The 22,254-nt window shown below is 46.9% G+C and overlaps 1 protein-coding gene across 1 annotated transcript in view; it reads left to right on the forward strand.

Moving 5' to 3' along the window:
- Positions 1–22,254, forward strand: part of LOC310955259 (voltage-dependent T-type calcium channel subunit alpha-1I-like) — a gene marked incomplete at its 3' end in the record, with an annotated part of 214,196 nt that overhangs the window by 91,445 nt on the left and 100,497 nt on the right. The window contains exons 7-10 of the mRNA XM_083925060.1: positions 765–857; positions 9,877–10,216; positions 10,303–10,691; positions 19,389–19,540. Coding sequence (XP_083781186.1) covers positions 765–857; positions 9,877–10,216; positions 10,303–10,691; positions 19,389–19,540 — 974 coding nt within the window. The remainder of the gene's footprint in view (positions 1–764; positions 858–9,876; positions 10,217–10,302; positions 10,692–19,388; positions 19,541–22,254) is intronic.

Raw genomic sequence — 22,254 nt, forward strand, 5'->3', positions numbered from 1 at the left:
CGGCTTGAAAACTGCCAGAAAAACGGAGAAAAAAGTCAAACTTGACAGATTAAAAGTTCCACTCCGCCGCTCGATACATCGGTGCCTGCACTCATCACTCTCATGTCTGTCTGTTAAATGTGAAGCTACGTCTCGCAGCAACTTAGCTTAGCTTAGCATAGCACAAAGACTGGAAACAGGGGGGAACAGCTAAGCTAGCTGGCTCTGTCCAAAGGTAATAACCCCTAGAAAGCTCACTAGTTAACACAATATAACTTATGTGTTTAATCCATACGTAAAACCAAACAATTCACAGTTCAACAGGGACGTTTGTGTCAGACTATAAACAGTGGAGACTCAACCAAGAAATACTCAGTTTCAAAATCTCCTGTAAAATAGCAAATCATCACTTTTACAGAGACATCGTGCCTCTCCTTTTCTCCCCCCCCCCCCCCCCCCCCCCCCCCCCACAACCGGTGCAGACAGATGTGCGTCCTCCACAGAGCTGGGTCTGTCTGACGTTCCTGTCTGTTATAGTGAAGGTTTTCAACGCCACCGTACTCTACGGGGGAATTGTTGGGTCTCTGTAAATCATAAATAAGTCATAGAGTGTGGTCTTTACCTACTCTGTAAAGTGTCCTGAGATCACTTTGGTTATGATTTGACACTATAAATAAAATTTAATTGAAATTGACTTGAATAGATAAGATAAGCGCATTTCCCAAGCAGAGTTCCCGTGGTTACAATTGTTGTTTATTCACTTCCACTTTTCCCCTTGTCTGTAGGTGATCACTCTGGAGGGCTGGGTGGAGATCATGTACTACGTGATGGATGCTCATTCCTTCTACAACTTCATCTACTTCATTCTGCTGATTATTGTAAGTCCTAGAGAACATACACTACAGGAAGTGTGCATGCGTGTGTGTGCGTGTGCAATATCAGAACTATATCCCTCCTGCACACACACACACACACACACACACAGGCGGCAGTAGCTCAGTCCATAGGTGTCTTGGCTGGGAACCGGAGGGTCGCCTGTCGAGTCCCTGTGTGGAGCATGAATGGAGCATGGACTGGTGGCTGGAGAGGTGCCAGTTCATCTCCTGGGCACTGCCGAGGTGCTGTTGAGCAAGGCACTGAACCCCCAACTGCTCTGGGCGCCGGTCCACTGGCAGCCCCCTCGCTCTGACATCTCTCCATTAATTGCATGTATAGGTCCTGTCTGTGCATGTGTGTGTATTTTCTTCTTCTTCTTCACACACACACACACACACACACACACACACACACACACACACACACACACACACACACACACACACACACACACACACACACACACAGGCTGTCAGTTGTATATATAATGTAAACTGAGCTGAAATCCCTTAAGAATCGCCCCTTTTGTTCGGATAAAACACGTTTAAATCATCCAATCCTTCAGCTCCCGTGTCTGTATGTGAGCAGCCATGGGTGTGAACGCTTTTGTGTACGAGAGTCGATGCGTGTTTTACTCAGTTTATCTTTTTTAACCTGTCAGAGATGCGTGTGTGTGTGTGTGTGGGTGTGCGTGTGTTATCATAATGCAGTGTGACTGTTGGTCCCGGTTACTTCTCCTTCCCGGGGGCTGTCTTGTCTTGTTTATTACCCTTTTAATTGCCTGCCTTCACATTCAGGCCCATCCTCGGCCTCTCTTCTCCTCTCATTTCCTCCTGCCCTTCGTTTCTTACCCCTTCATTCCACCTCCCATTGCTCCCTTTACCTGTCTATCGTCCGTAATCTGTCATCTATCAATCCTCGACTCTGCTAACACGTGCTTCCATCTCTCCTTTCTCACACCCACCGTCTCACTCCTTTCCTTAATCTCCTTTCTTCCCCTTCCTTTTATCTTTACCCCCTCCTGGCTCCCTTCATCCGCACCCCTCCTGCCTTTATTTACCCCCCCTCTCTCTTGTGAGCTGAATGCTGTGCATCATTCATGCGTCTGTCACTCTACTCATTATTCTCAGTCACGCAGAAACACACACATGCACATGCAAACAGGCACACAGACACAAATCCAGCTATCAATGCAAGGTAGCGCTCGGCGACTCTGCCCGGCCTTATAACTACATTGTATCTGCAAACCGCTGTGGCCGGCCATATTGGTTTGATAGGCAGTATCATTTAAATAGCACGTCCTGCTCCAGCAGCCGTCCCTACTTATCTAGCTCCACCAGTCGTACAAATAGATACTAGAGAACAAATTTATTGACACACCCACATGGAAAAGGAATCATTCCCCGCGTTTATTACCAGATATTTTTCCATCAGACATTATCTTCCGCATCGAAATTGCCTCGCCATTGACAGTTTGCGATATAATGGTTGTTCTTTGATGTGAAAACATCAGTGAGGAGGGGGTGGAGGGATGAGGAAGGGAAATAAGGAATTTCCTGGGGACTGGAGTAAAGGTTGGTGGCGTAAGAGATGGGAGACGGATGATGAAATTGAAAAAAGAGGGATGTAAGTAAATGGAGAAAAGAGGGAGAGGGGGGAGGAAGACAGTGAGAGAGCTTAAGCGTGAGGGGGATGAAGAAGTGGAAGGGTGGGAAAGGGTGGATGGATCAATGGAGAGAAGGACTCAGGAGGTGGTGATGATGGGCTGCAGTGTCGGCATGAAATCAGAGAGAGGATTGGAGGTCGGGGGAGAGAGAGGAAGCTCCCACATGTTGCTTTTCCTCTTTGATCTTAAATGAAACGTTATTAATTAGAGTGAATCCTCCAGCGTATCCCCCGGGCTCACACGGCTGGAGAAAACACACTGATTACAGCATCAGGTTCGACAGTGTGGCAACCTCCGTGTCTGAAAAATGAAGCAAACATGGAGCCGCCAAAAACTGCAGTTCCTCAAATGGCCACTTGAGGCTGGCTCCAAAAATGAGTCATTCCCCATAGACCCCCGTGTTAAAATGCCAAACTTAACTAACTAAACATGTTTACAGCCGGGTACAAACAAACAAAAAACAAAGAGAACAGGTTTGGTCTCTGTATCTAATTTCCTCATTGAACCTCATTGTCTTTTTCGGCATTAAAATATATGAAATAAGCCATAAAGATGAACCGTGATTAGAGAATGCCCTGCAAGACGCTAACAGCCTGTGTGTGTGTGTGTGTGTGTGTGTGTGTGTGTGTGTGTGTGTGTGTGTGTGTGTGTGTGTGTGTGTGTGTGTGTGTGTGTGTGTGTGTGTGTGTGTGTGTGTGTGTGTGTGTGTGTGTGTGTGCGTGTGTGTGTGTGTGTGTATACCTGTGTAACCGTGTGTGTGTGTGTGTAACTGCGTGTGCGTTTGTGTGTGTGTGTGTGTGTAACTGTGTGTGTGTGTGTCTCCGTCAGGACTTTGAGATGAACAGTGAGCTGAAGGTGGGGGTGATGTGTCTGTTTGTGTAACCGTGTAACTGTGTGTGTGCGTGTGCGTGCCAGTGTGCGTGTGTGTGCATGCGTGCGTGTGCGTGTGTAAAATCCGTGAGCAATTACAGTTAAACTAAAGTTAGATTAAAGGATTTTTTAACAGCAGTCGACTGAAACCATCCTTCAGATTCAGGATCAAAATCCACCTAATTGCTGGAAATCAAACCAAAATGTTCCCTCATGTCTCTCCTCTGAGCATCTACCAAAGCCTGAAACATCAGCTCAACGAGGAGGCACATCATCACGATTTAATGTATCTCAAGATGAATACGTCCTAATTAATCACGCTTAACGGCGGCATAGACGAGGCACCGTAGCTGTTTGACAGTCAGGGTCTTGTCGGCTTTGTTGCAGCATGTTTCTTTTCAGTCTCAGTGAAGGGAAAGGGATCTAACTGTTACTCTTCACATGCTAAAAAGTTCCGCGCATGTCCCTGCTCGTCCTCATCTCACTAGCAGACGGATGACGAGACTTTTAATTACGTTTCCTTTAATACCACGCGACACCGAGCATGGATGGATGGAAGAGAGGGAGCGCCTGAGACGGACAGGAAGAGAGGAAGGAGAGAGAGAGAGAAGGAGAGAGGTGTTCAGGTTGCATTTAGATGCTTTGACAATTTCCCTGACGTAACATTCGTGCAGATTAACTGCGTTAAATTGAATAGAAGTGAGAGACAGATAGAGTGGGAGTGTGGGTGAGCGAGCAAGACGAGATACAAACACGGGGATGACAGCAACATGGGGAGAGTGCGTGACAGATGGAGAGACGGATGAAAAAGAGTGAGATAAAGATGGAGAGAGTTTGGTGTACACTGATTACCGTCGTGTAGAGCAGCTTAGACAAGAGGACTTGGTGGAATTAAAGGCTTTCTGTGGAAAATAGCTCGCCCCTGTGTAATTAAGGTTTAACATGTGGAAAAAAAGCCAAGCCTCAACCTGTGGCGTCGCGGAGCCGCGCAGCGTGATAAGCCTCTCCCTGTGACACTGAAAAGGCGCCCCGACTTACCCCTCGCCTTGATTGCGATCGTCACGTCAGCGGTGCGCAACGATTTCATCTGGTCTGAGCATTTCATTGCATTTATTCAGGGATTTATTCAACAGGGACAGCGCACGTCAGTCAACAGATCAGTTTCCACTTCAGTGTAAATGTGCAGGAGTTAGCTAACGAGCTAATTTAGGCTGTTCCGGTAGTGCCGAGCAGCAAAGGAGCAGACAAACTTTGACTTTCTGTGCGGTGTGCAGTTTTCCTTTGACACTATACTGATCATTCTTAGGCTCTTTACACGTTTACATAAGGATTACATCATCAATACATGAACAGCAAAAGAGGTGATAACGTGCCATCAGAGACACATATAAATAATAATAATAATAAAGCTGAGCCGGAAGGCAAAGCTCTGGATCTACCGGTCAATCTTGGTTCCTACCCTCACCTGTGGTCATGAAAACTGGGTGAGGACCCAAAGAACCAGGTCCAGGTCCAAGCGGCCGAAATGGGTTTCCTCAGGAGGGGGGCTGGAGTTCAGCATCCGTGAGGAACTCGGAGTAGAGCCGCTGCTCCTTTGCGTTGAAAGGAGCCAGTTGAGGTGGTTCAGGATCATCTGGTAAGGATGAACCCTGGGCGCCTCCCTAGGGAGGTGTTCCAGGCACGTCCAGCTGGGAGGAGGCCTCGGGGAAGACCCAGGACCAGGTGGAGAGATTAGATCTCCACACTGTCCTGGGAACGCCTCAGGATCCCCCAGTTAGAGCTGGTTAATGTGGCCCGGGAAAGGGAAGTTTGGGGTCCCCTGCTAAAGCTGCTGCCCCCGCGACCTGATCCTGGATAAGAGGATGAAGATGAGATGAGATGAAAAAGTAATAATAGTAAGAAGAATTATTACTTTATTAATCTCTCGCTCTGTTATTATTCATGTTACACACACAGGCCCGAAATACACACACATGCACAGACAGGACCTATATACATGCAATTAATGGAGAGATGTCAGAGCGAGGGGACTGCCAGTGGATCGGCGTGCTCAACAGCACCTCGGCAGTGCCCAGGAGATGAACTGGCACCTTTCCAGCCACCAGTCCACGCTCCATTCACGGTCCACGCAGGGACACAAACCGGCGACCCTACGGTTCCCAGCAGAGTCACCTAAGCTGCCCCTAAAGATAATGTGATAAAAGTTTAATAATTAAAATGTTCAACTCTCTGGCTGCTGCTCTATTCCCGTGTTCTACTGCGTGACTAATGGCCTTGAGTGTAAACTCTGAGTCGTAAGCGTGTCTCTTAACAGGAGCCATTTTGGGCTCTTTACACAAACACACACATGGAAATGAAACGGCACGCTTCACGCAGTCGTATATCTCAACATGCACCGCACATTACTTCTTCTACGGGGGAAAATAGAGTCGGCGGCTGCTCACCGTAGTTGCCAGACCTAAATTGGGGGCTCGTCCCCCGTCCTCTCGCTCATCCTCAAACTCTCTCACACACACACACATTGCGCGGCCATTCACTGCCACCCACACTTGCCTCTCACACACAGTCGTTATGCCACTCTGCTGCACACACCAAAGCTGCTATACACACACACACAGACTCACACACTAATCTAGTTGTATTTCAGCGGCTCCAGCAGAGTGTGAGTATAAATATTTGATGGGATCGCCGAGGGACCCACCGCTTCCCTTTCAGTCCGGAGTCAAGAGAGCTGGCGTGGAAAACCAGCCGGTCTGACCGTAAAATCTCTGCTTTTGGACCGATGAAGAGCAGCTTTACACACAAAACACACACACACGCACACACTTTTTCTCCAGGTCTTCCATAGTCTTTGTCACAGCAGTGCAGAGGGAGAGCAGGAGGAGGTTATCAGACTTCACAATCACTATCGATCACAGCCCAGAGTAGACTTTATCCCCCCTCTCTCCTCTTTTTCCACATCAGCTCTGCTTCTCTGGGTGACCTTGCCCCTTTTCTCTCCTCCTCCTCTTCCTCCTCCTCCTCCTCCTCCTCCTCCTCCTCACCCATTTTCGTCTCCCTTTTCCTCTGTATTTTATATCTGTTTCACCTGCTCTTTCTTGTGAAGAGAGTGCACCTACAGCTGTGTTTTCCCGTATCAACACCAGACAATGTCCAACGACTTAGGTCCGGACATTGTCCAAAGTTTCCGTTTGACGCATACAACGGGAGATCGTCGACCAAATCTCTTGCCATTCCTTGAATTCGTCGGACAATTTCGGTCCTTACTGACAGAAGTTCGACAGTTCGATTCTCCAGTTGGACATTTTCGTTGGCGTCTTCATGTAAATCGCCCTTCTTCTTCACCCTCGGACGTTTGTTTTCTTCCAGTTTCTTGGGCCTGTGAATGTTCTCACTTGTCCAGGTCGTCGTTATCCTCAAAACAATTTCAGTCAAAAGCAACTGGACTTGGTTATTTGTCTAGGAAGACGTTTCGGAGAAACAAAACAACCACTGCTTAAACGCATGGCCCAACACAGGAGAGCTAACTCCTCAGGCCTGGACTCCGCTGTCCACTCACACCTCAAGGTGAAATCCCACTCCTTTGATGACAACAATGTCCACATCCTGGACAGCGAGGACAGATGGTTTGAAAGAGGAGTAAAAGAAGCATCTATGTAAAAGTAGAGAAACCATCGCTAAACAGAGGAGGAGGTCTGAGACACCACTTATCTCCAGTTCACAATGCTGCCCTTTCATCCCTTCATTCAACAGTCTAACCTCAAAGAACAACTGTTCACAAATGGCCTCCTGTGACTCCAACGACTGTCGTTGAGACTCAATAGAGCACTAACCAAGTCCAGACCAACTTCCCACCAACGACTGCCACCCTAACGACGGTCGTTGGCACTTGGAGCACAAAGGGTTCCAGTGACATCATCAACCTTGTGAGAGGTTAAATACCTGGATCTCCACACCAGGTAGTTGGACCAGTCCCAGCCTGGTCCTGGTCCTGGTCCAGTCCCAGCCTGGTCCTGGTCCTGGTCCTGGTCCTGGTCCAGTCCCAGCCTGGTCAGATGCGTACATGAAGTGAAGTTGAAGTGCAGGTGTGAAAGGAGCTTATAAAAGTTTAAGCGATGGCTGCAATATAAATTCTTCAGGTTGACCTTAAATCTTGTTATTTTTAATTGAAAGTGGAGCATTGAATTGAAGAGTTCAGTACAAAGAAATGATAAATGAGAGAGCGGGACAAGAAGAATGGATTTTTTTTCTCCTCTTCAGACTTTTGTCATGTCTAAATATTGCTCTTGTACGCTGACGCAAGGCGAACAACAATTTCATAACTCATCAAGGACAACCATTCTCGAGGCCAAGTTTGAGTCATCTCCCAGATTTTTCCTCCCAAAACTACTTTTCATAAGTAGAGAGCATTGAGTCGGCTCCATGGTGATGGGATTGACTTTTTGCATATCATTGTAGATATTCGTGCTCCCTTGAAAATGAGCATTTCCAGTTCTGCAAAGCGAGAAAAACGTATTGACACAAAGTGTAAATAAGGTTGTCTCGTACTCGCGTGCAATTGTGAAAGACAGCTTTATTTTGGAGGTCAGGTTTTCACAAGACAGCATCTTATTCACAGGACACACAGTATTAATCATTTAGAGGTTAATAACAAATATAGCTTTGAACATGGCACACACCATCCTACCACAGGGTTGTCATGGAAGAACTTCGATTATAGAGATTCTTAACCAAAATTACAATAATTCCATTCATTCATTCATCTTCAGCCTCTTGTCCCTGTCGGGGTCGTGGGGGGCTGGAGCCGAGCCCAGCGGACATCAGGCGTGAGGCGCGGTCCACCCTGGACAGGACGCCAGTCTATCACAGGACACATAGAGACAAACAGAGACAGACAACCATTCACACCTACGGGTGATTTAGAGTCATCAATGAACCGAACACCTGCACGTCTTCGGACTGTGGGAGGAAACCGGAGAACCCGGAGAAAACCCACGCAGACACGGGGACAACATGCAAACTCCACACAGAAGGGCCCCAGCCGGGATTCGAACCTGGAACCTTCTCGCTTCTTCATGTGAAGAGTAACACTTAGATTCCTTTCCCTTCACTGAGACTGTTTGTGAGACAAGAAACAGGAAACATGCTGCAACAAAGCCGACAAGACCCTGACCGTCAAACAGCTACGATGCCTCGTCCATGGAGCTGTTAAGCATGATTAATTAGGACGTATTCATCTTGAGATACATTAAATAGTGATGATCTGCTTCATACTACATCACCGAACGATCTAAATAAAATGGAAAGGCTGCATTGCTGGAACAGACAACAAAGATTAAAAACATGTGAATATCATAATAATATTAAAGACTGCACTGATTTTCCCATAGGGCTGGAGGACTAATGGAGGACTCGATGGCTGAAGAAATACAACGAATCCATGACCACATAACTCCAATAAAACCTAATTCATCTGACATCACCCCCTGTGGAAATCAGCACGTCATTAATTTAGATTTCTAAAAGGATGACACTGTTTTTCCGTGCCCTGTTCTTCTTTTGGGGGATAAACTGTATGTTGAGAGCTTAAAAGAGAGGATTTTTTCCTGAATGTAAATTTAGCAATGCTATCATTTTTAATTGAAATCATCAGTTTTAATTATTTCATTTCTATTCTGGGACATCATGTTATGTTCTGTTAGTTTGGGACGGAGAATGGCTGTGAACACTATAATACCCATGGGGCCATTGAGAATAACCACAGAGCTGTGGCGGATTCAAATCACTTCGTTGTTGCCGTCTGTGGTTTTGTGGTTGTGGCAGAAAACTCTCTAGAGGAAAGACAGGAGTTACGGCTCGTTTCCATATGGTAAAGTGTGTTATGTGTGGACTCGTCGAGCCAAGGGGGCTGGAGGCTAGAGGCTGGAGGCAGCAGCAGCGATCGTACGTTATGCATCCATTAGATGGAGTTGCGCTAAAGGGAACGTCAACAAAACAGTCAGGGGAGGTCGTCTTGTTGCTTCCTCCACTTCGGCACCATTGATTGGTTCATGTTAAACTCTCTGGCTGCTGCTCTATTCCCGTGTTCTACTGCGTGACTATGATATCCATGGGTTTTGACTGCTGTTGCTATTGAGAATAACCACAGAGCTGTGGCGTATTCAAATCACTTTGTTGTTGCCGTCTGTGGTTTTGTGGTTGTGGCAGAAAACTCTCAAGAGGACAGACAGGACTTACGGCTCGTTTCCATATGGTATAAAGTGTTATGTGAGAGGCAGCAGCAGCGATCTCCACTGGCTTCAAGCCACCATGCAGAGAGTTCCTCATTCAACATGATTAGTAGAGCTGATCATAATTATAGCTCAGATCTTTTCATGCCATTGTTTTCAAATAAAGCATGTTTTGTAATAAATTATAGATGTTTTTCTTCTTCTTTCAGTAGGTCTAAAAAACTGTCTTTCCTTGTTTGGCTCTCATCCTCCCAGGTCGGTTCCTTCTTCATGATCAACCTGTGCCTCGTGGTCATCGCCACCCAGTTCTCAGAGACCAAGCAGCGGGAGCACCAGCTGATGCAGGAGCAGAGAGCACGGTGTTCGTCCTCCTCCACCCTGGCCAGTGAACCGGGGGACTGCTACGAAGCACTCTTCCAGCTGGTCTGCCACATCCTCCGCAAGGCCAGGAGACAAACGGTCGCCCTTATCAACACCCTGCGGGGGAAACCCCGCGGCTTTCGGGGCGTCGGCAGAGGTAGAGGAGGAGGAGACACGAGGGAGAGGAAGGCCAATGGACGGGAAGGACGTGAGAGGAGAGCAGTGATGAGGCACGGTATGTAACTGAGACACTATTCAGTGGTGTTTAGATGCATGCTTCGTGCAGTGACCCTTTAACACCCTGTATTTGCAACATTTCAGGTCCACTCTGTCCCCACCATAATAAACTTGACCACGCCTTACCCATGGCCCTCACCGCCACCTCTGCCACCGACAGCTGCCCTCAGTGTGCCGCGGCCCTGTCCCTCACAGATGGGGCGGGTCCAGCTCGCAGTGCAGTAAACGAGGAAGCGGAGGAGGGAGCTGTGGAGGAAACGGACAGGGAGGGGGTATCTTCTGAGAGTAAGGAGAACAGCACGAAAGTCCGAGAAGGTGCAGGGAGCCGCAGGCCTAGGAAGGGATGCAGGGAACTGTGGCACGACATAAGGATGAAGCTGTGGGGAATCGTGGAGAGCAAGTACTTCAACCGAGGCATCATGATTGCCATTCTGATCAACACCATCAGCATGGGAATCGAGCACCACGAGCAGGTATGGACAGCTGCAGCTCTCCGCCCTGTTTATCTCCTCTTGGTCTTTACGTCACACATCTGTTTCATTCTCTCCTTTCTTTCAGTCTGTCTGTTTTACAAAGCTGTCTGTCTATTCATCAGTTTAATATAGTGTTTCCAGTAAAATGAGCAGTATCAAATGTGCTGTAAAATGTTTCCAGCACATTCTTCAGAGGGCATCGTCTATGTAATTCCCATTGTGTTTGCCTGGCAGTTCATTTGTGCATTGAAATATTTTTCACGTGATTTCCTTGTTTGAATTTAAGGATCGAAAACAGCCATGATCCTGGCCACGAGCCATGACAAAGGAAACATGACAACACCATCGCTCCCCACGGAAAGAATAAAAAAACTGATTTTAAAAACCACTTGGTTTTGTGCACAATCTTTGTAAAGATCAGTGGAGACAGTGGGATGGCGTTCTTTGCTGGAACCACACACATGTGTCTTTCATTTTGATGTGAACACCACACCTGTAAAGTTTCCTGACTGTAGCTTGGTCGGTTGGGACTCGATCACAGTGACAAAATTTGTCCACAGACAGACACACACACACACACACACACACACACACACACAGACAGACAGACAGACAGACAGACAGACAGACAGACAGACAGACAGACAGACAGACAGACAGACAGACAGACACACACAGACACAGACACAGACAGACAGGCAGACAGACAGGCAGACAGACAGACAGACATACATACACACAGACAGACACAGACAGACAGACAGACAGACAGACAGACATACACACACACACACACACACACAGACACAGACAGACAGGCAGACAGGCAGACAGACAGACAGACATACACACAGACAGACAGGCAGACAGACAGACAGGCAGACAAACAGACAGACAGGCAGGCAGGCAGGCAGGCAGGCAGGCAGACAGGCAGACAGACAGACAGACATACACACAGACAGACGGACAGACAGACAGACAGACAGACACAGACAGACATACACACAGACAGACAGACAGACAGACAGACAGACATACATACACACAGACATATACACAGACAGACAGACACACAGACATATACACAGACAGACAGACACACAGACATATACACAGACATACACACAGACAGACATACAGACAGACAGGCAGACAGAGACATACACACAGGCAGACAGACAGACAGGCAGACACACACCTAGCAAAATACTTGTGTAAAGTGCTTCTGTCCAGCCACAACACTTTTAATTGCAATTAATTGTTGAATGGCAATAAGAAAAATATATTTTAACAGATTATTTGTAAATACTTTGAGCTTAAAGAAGAGAGAACGTCACAGTTGTTGTTAATCCATCTATATATGTGTGCGTGTGTGTGTGTCTATGTGTGTTTCTGTGTGTGTGTGTGTGTGTCTATGTGTGTGTGTGTGTGTGTGTGTGTGTGTTTGCTTATTTTTAGTCATTGCTACCTAATTAGCATCCACTAGCATGCGATGTGCATTTGTGAATCCATAGCAGTTAAAACAAAGGATTTGCGTTGTTGTTTAATATTGTGTAGATGCACGAGCAGGTGTTGTGCGTGTAGCGTGCAGCGTGCATCCACGGTCTCTTCCTCCTTTTCTCTGCCAGCATGATGTGATGCCTGGATATGTGTGATCCGAACAGGTTAGATGTCTGCAGCGTAGGTCGGGTCACCAGAATCACACTCTTAACAAAATCTCCAAGCCCTAAACGACGCCTCGGGCTTTTTCTTTCAATTTTGTGCTTATTTTTCTCCGTTTCCTGTCCTTTTCTGTCGCTGTGCTTTGTACATTCTTTGCCTTTCTGTCAATATTTCTCACTCTCGCTATACCATCGCCCACTTACGCCTGCCACCGCCGCAGTGGTGGGTCGTCTCTCATCTCAGGGGCGGCTAAAAATAGAGAGAGAGTGAACAAGAGAGGCAGAGGGAGACTTTGCTCCTTTTAATGGGGAGGAAATAGCAAATAGCAAATGTCTGTGGATCCACCGCCTGTTTAGCAACCTGGAGTCATGGCTCTGTGTGTTTGAACAGTGGTATCGGAGGCTTAAACTGTCCCATCGCTCTGATCCTCATCCCGTAGAGAGCGGCTTCCACCTGTCCTGTCCCACCTGTGATCTGTGGCTCTGAAGCTGTGGGAACAACAGAAAACCAGTCTGAGGGAACGCCAGCAAATTATTTTTTATATATATTTCTACTTCCCCTTTGGCAGGCAACCAGAGATAACATGTAGATTATATTTATATTAAAAACAAAACAGTTTTTGATGAAAGAGTGTGTTTTGGAATAACCCCACCCCCTTTTTCGTTTGTTTTTTACGTGACCAAAAATACACTTTTGGCCTATGAGGACCCTGTTTTAGAGACCTTGGCCTATGTGGACCCTGTTTTAGAGACCTTGGCCTGTGTGGACCCTGTTTTAGAGACCTTGGCCTATGTGGACCCTGTTTTAGAGACCTTGGCCTGTGTGGACCCTGTGTTAGAGACCTTGGCCTGTGTGGACCCTGTTTTAGAGACCTTGGCCTGTGTGGACCCTGTTTTAGAGACCTTGGCCTGTGTGGACCCTGTGTTAGAGACCTTGGCCTGTGTGGACCCTGTTTTAGAGACCTTGGCCTGTGTGAACCCTGTGTTAGAGGCCTTGGCCTTTGTGGACCCTGTTTTAGAGACCTTGGTCTGTGTGGACCCTGTGTTAGAGACCTTGGCCTGTGTGGACCCTGTTTTAGAGACCTTGGCCTATGTGGACCCTGTGTTAGAGACCATGGGATGAGAGGAGGTTCAGAGGGGGGTTGTAGTCTAAGGCATGTTTTTGTTTGGTCTAAAGACGTCACCCAACCAAGGCTTAGCTCGTTCTATCTGTGAACTTGTGACCCTGTCCGTACGGCAGTTATTTCAAATAATCGAGATACTGCAGTATCAAGTGTGTAGATGATTTCTATCATGTGACAAATGCACCTCAAACTGCTCTTGACACCACAAACCCATCATAATCCATGGGATGCAGTCATCAGACCACACTGTCATCGTCTCAGAAGAGAAATAAGACGCTACTATGGCATCTTGAGCATTACTGAAAACACAAGGCGATACCTCCCACCGAACAGGACGGATTGTGTGAGAAGACACTTCAGAGAATTTAACAGCTGTTTGGGAATTAATAATGCAGCAGCATGATGGGCACTTTGGAAATGTGACAGGCATGGATAGAGATCAAACAACACCGCTGAATGATTGTGTTCCTCTGCCAAAATGTTGAGATTAAAAACGAAAGGAAATTACCAGATTGATGTCGCGGGAGCACCCATGGCCACAGTCAAAATATCCAATAACACCCACATAGTTTGTTTCATATTTTTGGGAGGATGGCTGTCACATGCAAATATGTTTGGTAATCAAAAGCGAAAGAAGAAGAAGGTTGGAGAATTCTGAAATAAATCATAATTGGGATTTGGACGATAAATGAATCCACAGGTAACCGGTGTCTGTCTTGGAATAGAAGATGAGAGCAACTGAGCAACCAAGTCCCTGCACCTAAAATTTATCTGCTTTAACCTTAGGGCGCACTCACGATGTCCCTCCGCACCGGGCCAAAACAGGTTTTTCGGGTCAAGCCTAGTGCGTTGACCAGTGTGAGTGCAACCGCTCCGCGCATAACTGCGGCCAGCTTGCCGTCAACCGCCCGTCTGAGAGAGGTGGGCTTTTGTAGAGCGTGTTTGCACATGTACGAGCACGACGCCTACGACGGTTCTGACGTCATTTATGTGCGCCTGTTCGGACATAGAAAATAGAAGCAGGGACCATGCGCGGACATTTAACAACAACAACAATGGCGGTGAAAGGTTCACGTTGTTGTGATGTGGAGGTGGAGTGTTTACTGCAGATTTGGTCGATGAAAAGATTCAAAAACAGTCGACAAGACGCACAAAAACTCAGAGGTCTACGGAAAGATTTGGAAACAAAGCCTTGCATCGCCATGACGTCATCAATGAGTGTGACGTGTTACGGCGTGATGACGTATAGGCAGCAAGAAGCATTCTCCGAGGCCCAGGTAGTGTGAGTACAAACGGGCCTGGAGGGGGGGACAAGGACCCTAAAGCCCGGGGGGCGGTGCAGGAGGACAGTGTGAGTGCGCCCTAAGTCACTGTTGAAGCATAAAAAGGCTCTCATTAAAGAGATTTTTCACTCTGTACGGAAAAACTTTTTTTTAGAATTGACACATGGAAAAGACATTTGAGGCTTTTGGTTTGTTTTGGTTTCCATTATCACATTACTCATATTATGCATCGTATTACAGCAGTGGCTTTCGGTCGTTAGCTATCACAGGACAGGTGAGAAGTCGTTGCACTACCAGGGGCAGACTCGCTGTGCATCAGATGCTAAAAGCCTCAGAGTGGTGGAAAGGCTCAGAGGGTGAGCTTGGTGAAGAAGGTTATACAATTGTACGCATGTGGGGTCGTCACAGGGATGTCATTTTACTAAACAACAATAGGTCCCCGTATGACCTGGACAAATGAGAATATTCACAGGCTTATTGACAAAATAGTTTCATCATTACCTTCCAAATGATCCATCTGACCGTATTACATTAAAGAATATGAATGTGAGCGTTCTCTGATGTGAAACGTTCAGTTTGGTTACGTTTAAAGCAACTTAGGGCGCACTCACACTGTGCCTCCTTCCCGTGCCCCGTGCTTTAGGGTCCTTGTCCCCCCCTCCAGGCCAGTTGTACTCACACTACCTGGGCCTCGGAGAATGCTTCTTGCGTCCATACGTCATCACGCCGTAACACGTCACACGCATTGATGACGTCATGGCGATGCGTGGCTTTGTTTCCAGATCTTTCCGTAGACCTCAGAGTTTTTGTGCGTCTTGTCGACTGTTTTTGAATCTTTTCATCGACCAAATCTGCAGTAAACACTCCACCTCCGCATCACACCAACGTGAACCTTTCACCGCCATAATGGGTAGTTAGATGTTTGTCACATATGGCTGTTTTGGGTTGTAGGAAAGTTTGCAGTGCTACGAATCTATCATTCATCATCATTAAGATTAGAGAGAGAGAGAGAGTGTGTGTGTGTGTGTGTGTGTGTGTGTGTGTGTGTGTGTGTGTGTGTGTGTGTGTGTGTGTGTGTGTGTGTGTGTGTGTGTGTGTGTGTGTGTGTGTGTGTGTGTGTGTGTGTGTGTGTGTGTGTGTGTGTGTGTGTGTGTGTGTGTGTGTGAGAGAGAGACTAATGAGATGGTTTATCAGAGGAATAAAAGGGTATTTTCTGATACTGATACCTGTTACATTAAGGCACAAATAGACCTAGAACTTAAATATAGCTACCCATTTCTCTCTCTACGTCGTCCTCAGACGAGCCAACCATCGTCGTCTCCAGTCGTCTCGGTTCTCCGTACATCTGTTCAGCTCGTTTGTGCTCTCTGCACTGGCGTCTTTCTTTTAGTACGTCCACAAAGGTCGGTGTGGGACGTCCTTTTGTATTGTAAATGTTTGTTTTGTAAATTACTGTTGTGTTTTGCACTTCTGGGCCACCGTATGTATTTCAAATCAGGTTACTGAGGTTGCTTTTAAATAAATGTTTTAGTTAATTGTACAGATACAAATCAACTTTCTTCAGTGTGATGTCAAATCCCCGCATTTCTTATTCTATTCCATACATCTGCTGACAGGAAGACACGCAAGTCTCTCTGTTCCCAGGTCTGCAGTAATGAGACTGCAGTATCGGAGCTCCAGGGGCTGTTGACGTTGTTTGGCTGGTCTGCAAACAGCGGTCAGCCGTCACATCGTTACCGACCCTGGTGGGCACGCATCATTAGCCTGTTTTTTTCACACAGCTAAACACTCATTAGTACTGACAAACACGCACGCACACATGCAGCAGGAGAAACAGATGCACACAGATACACATGTGAATGCGAAACACACAGCGCTCACTGATTCTGGGGCTGTGAAATGTCACAGAGCGTCATTGCCGGAGTTACAGGGGAGCTCTGTGGAATAGTGATGTGCTGGAAATCATGATTGTGCCAAATTTAGCTCTTTGTGTGTGTGTGTGTGTGTGTGTGTGAGTGTGTGTGTGTGTGTTCTGTTCATTCTTATACTGAGCAAAGCCAGACAGACACAGGAAGAGGGAAGGACAGAGGGACTTAAACAGCGTAGTGACAGCTGAAAAGACACACTGATGCACATGAACAACTTGAAGCTGACAGGAAGTAAAAGGAGAGTGAAATATATTGTAAAGACATCCAACTGTTCCTGCCGGTGTTCAAGTGTCAACAAGACTGAATGGACTCAGGGCGCACTCACACTGTCCGTACGCACCGCGCCCCGGGCTTTAGGGTCCTTGTCCCCCCTCCAGGCCCGTTTGTACTCACACTACCTGGGCCTAGTGAATGCTTTTTGCTGCCTATACGTCATCACGCCGTAACACGTCACACGCATTGATGACGTCATGGTGATGCGTGGCTTTGTTAACAAATCTTTCCATAGACCTCTGAGTTTTTGTGCATCTTGTCGACTGTTTTTGAATATTTTCATCGACCAAATCTGCAGTAAACACTCCACCTCCGCATCACACCAACGTGAACCTTTCACCGCCATTGTTGTTGTTGTTAAATGTCCGCGCATGGTCCCTCCTTTTTTTTTCTACGTCCCAACAGGCGCACAGGAAATGACGTGAGAACCGTCGTAGGCCTTGTGCTCGTACATGTGCAAACGTGCTTTAAAAAAGCCCACCTCTCTCAAACGGGCCGTGGACGGCCAGCTGACTGCAGTTGTGCGCGGAGCGGGTGCACTCACTCTGGTCAAACGCACGAGGCTTTACCCGAAAAACCTGTTTTGACCCGGTGCGGAAGGACAGTGTGAGTGCGACCTCAAATACTGGCAGTGTGTCCAAGTGCTAATTTTATCATTCTCGTGAGAAATTGCTTTGCTGGTATAACTTCCAGGACTGACTAGATTTTCAGTTTTACATTATTGCATTAGTTCCTCTCAAGTTGTATTTACAATGGAAGGACAAAAATGTTGGACCTCTTTAAAAGCAGCATCTGCAACATCCATAATTGATGATTATGATTATAAATGCTGTTTGCCTGCTACCTACTGGCTATTTCACTGTTTGTCAGTGTGTTTCCCAATAATACAGCTGAATACCCTTGTACTGTACTTTTTACTGGCATCTGTGTGTGTGCGTGTGTGTGTGTGTGTGTGTGTGTGTCTGTGCGCTTGTGTGTGTACAAGCTTTTGTCCTTCTCCTTGCCCTTTCCACCAATCAATTTGGAGCATTCGATCCATGGTGAGTAAAATGGCTGATAACGAGAAAAAAAAGCGTTGAGGAAGCAAAAGAAAGAAGAGACCCAAAGACAGATGGAGAGAAAGCAAGAACTCAGACTTAGGCTTTTTCATTTCAACACAGAAATGGAGTTAAACATGTTGGTCTTGGTCTGCGGAATGTGTGTGTGTGCGTGTGTGTGTATGTGTGTGTGTGTGTGTGTGAGACACTAGATGGTAGCCTCATTTATTTCTTTGCTTAGGGCCGATGTATTTAGGCAGATGCTGTTTGCACCAAGATGCCAGTAGCCAACAATGCTATTTGCACATGGTTCTGTTGTGAATGGAGGACAACGCTCTACCTCTTTGCCTCTGCTCGACCTCTACCTCTTTGCATGCCCCAGTGCAAACATGGAATGCTAACATGTTATCATAACTAGGATGATGTCATGCCATGCTATAATTCAGAGAAAAGCTCATCCCAGGCTGCCAAGGTCAGATCAAAGTTGAGCCAAGTCTTAGGGCGCACTCACACTGTGCGTCCGTCCCGTGCCCCGTGCTTTAGGGTCCTTGTCCCCCCCTCCAGGCCCGTTTGTACTCACACTACCTGGGCCTCGGAGAATGCTTCTTGCTGCCTATACGTCATCACGCCGTAACACGTCACACGCATTGATGACATCATGGCGATGCGTGGCTTTGTTTCCAAATCTTTCCGTAGACCTCGGAGTTTTTGTGCGTCTTGTCGACTGTTTTTGAATCTTTTCATCGACCAAATCTGCAGTAAACACTCCACCTCCGCATCACACCAACGTGAACCTTTCACCGCCATTGTTGTTGTTAAATGTCCGCGCATGGTCCCTCCTTCTTTTTTCTATGTCCCAACATAAATGACCTCAGAACCGCAAGTAGGCCTCATGCTCGTGCTCGTACATGTGCGCATGCTCGTGTTCGTACATGTGCAAAAGCCCACCTCTCCCAAAAGGGCCGTGGACGGCAAGCTGGCCACAGCTAGGTGCGGTTTGGTTGCACTCACACTGGTCAAACGAACTAGGCTTTACCCGTAAAACCTTGTTGGGCACGGTACGGATGGACAGTGTGAGTGCGCCCTTAGCAACATAGAGCAGGTGACCCTCCTTGTCTTCATTGGCAACTATACATACAATTAATAATTGTTTTAACAATATGATTGTTTATGTGGTGCCAAAGTTTCTTTATTAACTAGCTGTCGGTATGCAAGGGACGTTCATACATCCAATTTGAGTTTTTCGCGCAGATGCCAGGGTCTGCAGCACGAGTTCACATTTGCTCTAACTTGGTCTCCTTTCCCTTCTCTTCCTGTCCCTCTCTTCCTTCTCTCTTCTCTCTTCCCGTCTTCTTTTCCTCTCCATGTTGTTCGTCACTACGCTCCGTCAGCCGGAGCAGCTGACGAACGTGTTGGAGATCTGCAACATCGTCTTCACCAGCATGTTTTCCCTGGAGATGATCCTCAAACTCACCGCGTTTGGCTCCTTCAACTACCTGAGAAATCCTTACAATGTATTTGATGGAATCATCGTCATCATAAGGTAATTTTTATAACGGAGAAACACGAATATACGGCGTTAATTTATATCAGAGGAGGAAAATATTGTATTTCTGAAACACCCTCTGGTGTAACTCAGTTAGCGTTCTTTGTTTTGGGTTTTCCAGACTGCAGTTAAATTATTCATGCCATGCTTTTGTCGATCTGTCATCTGCATTCTGCTTGATTGAAATGTCCCACCTGTATCGGATGCCAAAGCGTCAGAAAGCAGCAAACAGGTTTTGTCTTTTGTTGTGTGCCTGGAGCTTCAGGTGAGTGGCTGCTCCTTTCATCTGCTGCCCCCCCCCCCCCCCCCCCGATTCATCTGCTGTCTGAGCATTTTGTCTGTGATCCCCATTATAACCCTGAGATCAAATAGACATCAAAAGCAACTAAAACTAAACAAGATCAAATGTGCAGCCTGTCACAGAAGAGACGCGTTGATTGAACGTATCTGGATCTGTCTTCTTATCTCTCGCTCCACTCACAAGCTCCTCTCTTCATCTATCTGAATGTCCTCAGCTATTCATGCGGGGCTGCTCCGTAAGTGCCTCCATTCAATCGGTGCCGATGCAAAGGCGATTTTATTGTGATGTGCTGAGGGGATAGACTTTGATAGGCACCCCCGTTAGAGGATACACGTCTTTAAAGCTGGATTTTCCACTCGGGGGATGGTTTTCTACTCTTCTGTGATCCCCTTCTTTTGTTTTTGCAGCAGCAAACAGCAATTAAAGTTATAATTCATTAGATTATCATTGAGTTAATGTGGCCCGGGAAAGGGAAGTTTGGGGTCCCCTGCTGGAGCTGCTGCCCCCACGACCCGACCCCGGATAAGAGGCTGAAGATGAGATGAGATTAGTTAATTGTCCTTTAAGTTCCTGTCTGTCTGTCAGTCCCAGAGGCTCGCCTGCAGTTCCACCTTACCACCAAAGAGGGCGCTAGAAACAACGTATCTCAGTTCTTTCGGATTACACCTTTAAGAAAGGCGTTAAACATTTAAGCAAGAGCTTGATTTACTTTTATTAACTTAAATAACCTCTTAAACCTGTGATAGGCAGTTTGTTTTTAGCAGTGCCGGGCAAAAGATTAATTCATTCATCTTCAGCCTCTTGTCCCTGTCAATGAACCGAACACCTGCACGTCTTTGGACTGTGGGAGGAAACCGGAGAACCCGGAGAAAACCCACGCAGACACGGGGAGAACATGCAAACTCCACACAGAAGGGCGCAAGCCAGGATTCAAACCTGGAACCTTGTCGCTGTGAGGCGATAGTGATAACCGTTACATTAAACTTCTTCACCTCCTCGGCTGGGCTACGGTGGTGTAGTGGTTAGCACTGTCGCCTCACAGCAAGAAGGTTACAGGTTCGCCCTTCTGTGTGGAGTTGGCGTCCTGTCCAGGGTGGACCCCGCCTCACGCCCGATGTCAGCTGGGGAGAGAGAGAGAGAGAGAGAGAGAGAGAGAGAGAAGAGAGAGAGAGAGAGAGAGAGAGAGAGAGAGAGAGAGAGAGAGAGAGAGAGAGAGAGAGAGAGAGAGAGAGAGAGAGAGAGAGAGAGAGAGAGAGAGAGAGAGAGAGAGAGAGAGAGAGAGAGAGAGAGAGAGAGAGAGAGAGAGAGAGAGAGAGAGAGAGAGAGAGAGATCTTATTGGTTCCAGACAAAGAGGGGGAGAGGGACACGTGTAAACCAGCCATTCCTGACGTTACACATGATCTACCAACAAATCCAGCTCATATCATTTGTCGTAGAAGACAGAAACATCTCATGAGCTTTAAATTTGAATCATAGCAACAATGATGCCCTTTTACATCAAAGCCACCAAAGGGCATCATGGTTAACATTTATACAAACGACCCTCCAGTGTCTCTGACTGTGAGCATGATGACCTATTGTACTGCGGACAATGAGCTCAAACTCTAAAGCAAATCAGCACCGCAATTCAACAGCGACACTGTGATTATCACCCTCGATTCAGTGCAGATTCTTCTCCTTTTGATTTGAATCAGGCAGCATTATGAACTCTAGAGCCACATGTTTGAATCCAAGCCGACCTGTAGGACAGGGGTCTGCAACCTTTACTATCAGAAGAGCCATTTTGCCTCTTCCACCAGATAAAATTTGTCTGGAGCTTTCAAAACAAATATTATCATTAATTCATCTTCAACCGCTTATCGGGGTCGCGGGGGGCTGGTGCCGATCCCAGCTGACATCGGGCGTGAGGCGGGTCCACCCTGGACAGGACGCCAGTCTATCACAGGACATATAGAGACAACAGAGACAGACAACCATTCACACCTACGGGTGATTTAGAGTCATCAATGAACCGAACACCTGCACGTCTTTGGACTGTGGGAGGAAACCGGAGAACCCGGAGAAAACCCACGCAGACACGGGGAGAACATGCAAACTCCACATAGAAGGGTCCCAGCCGGGATTCAAACCTGGAACCCTCTCGCTGTGAGGCGACAGTGCTAACCACTATAAAAACATATTTGATGTCACAGCTTAGCTTTATATATAGTTACTAATAGTTGACATTTTATTCCTGTTATTACCTGTTAAAAATTTTGTTGTTCGCTAATTCCTCACCACATATCAAGCATACAGGTAAGCGAACATCATGTGAAAGCAAATGAATATGTCTACACAACACTATTTTCCTCTGATAATGTTTTTTGGGGGGGTTTATCCGCGGCTAGCATACGAGTGCTGGTCACCAAC

The sequence above is a fragment of the Echiichthys vipera genome (genome assembly GCF_963691815.1).
Source record: "Echiichthys vipera genome assembly, chromosome: 2".
NCBI lineage: Eukaryota > Metazoa > Chordata > Actinopteri > Perciformes > Trachinidae > Echiichthys > Echiichthys vipera.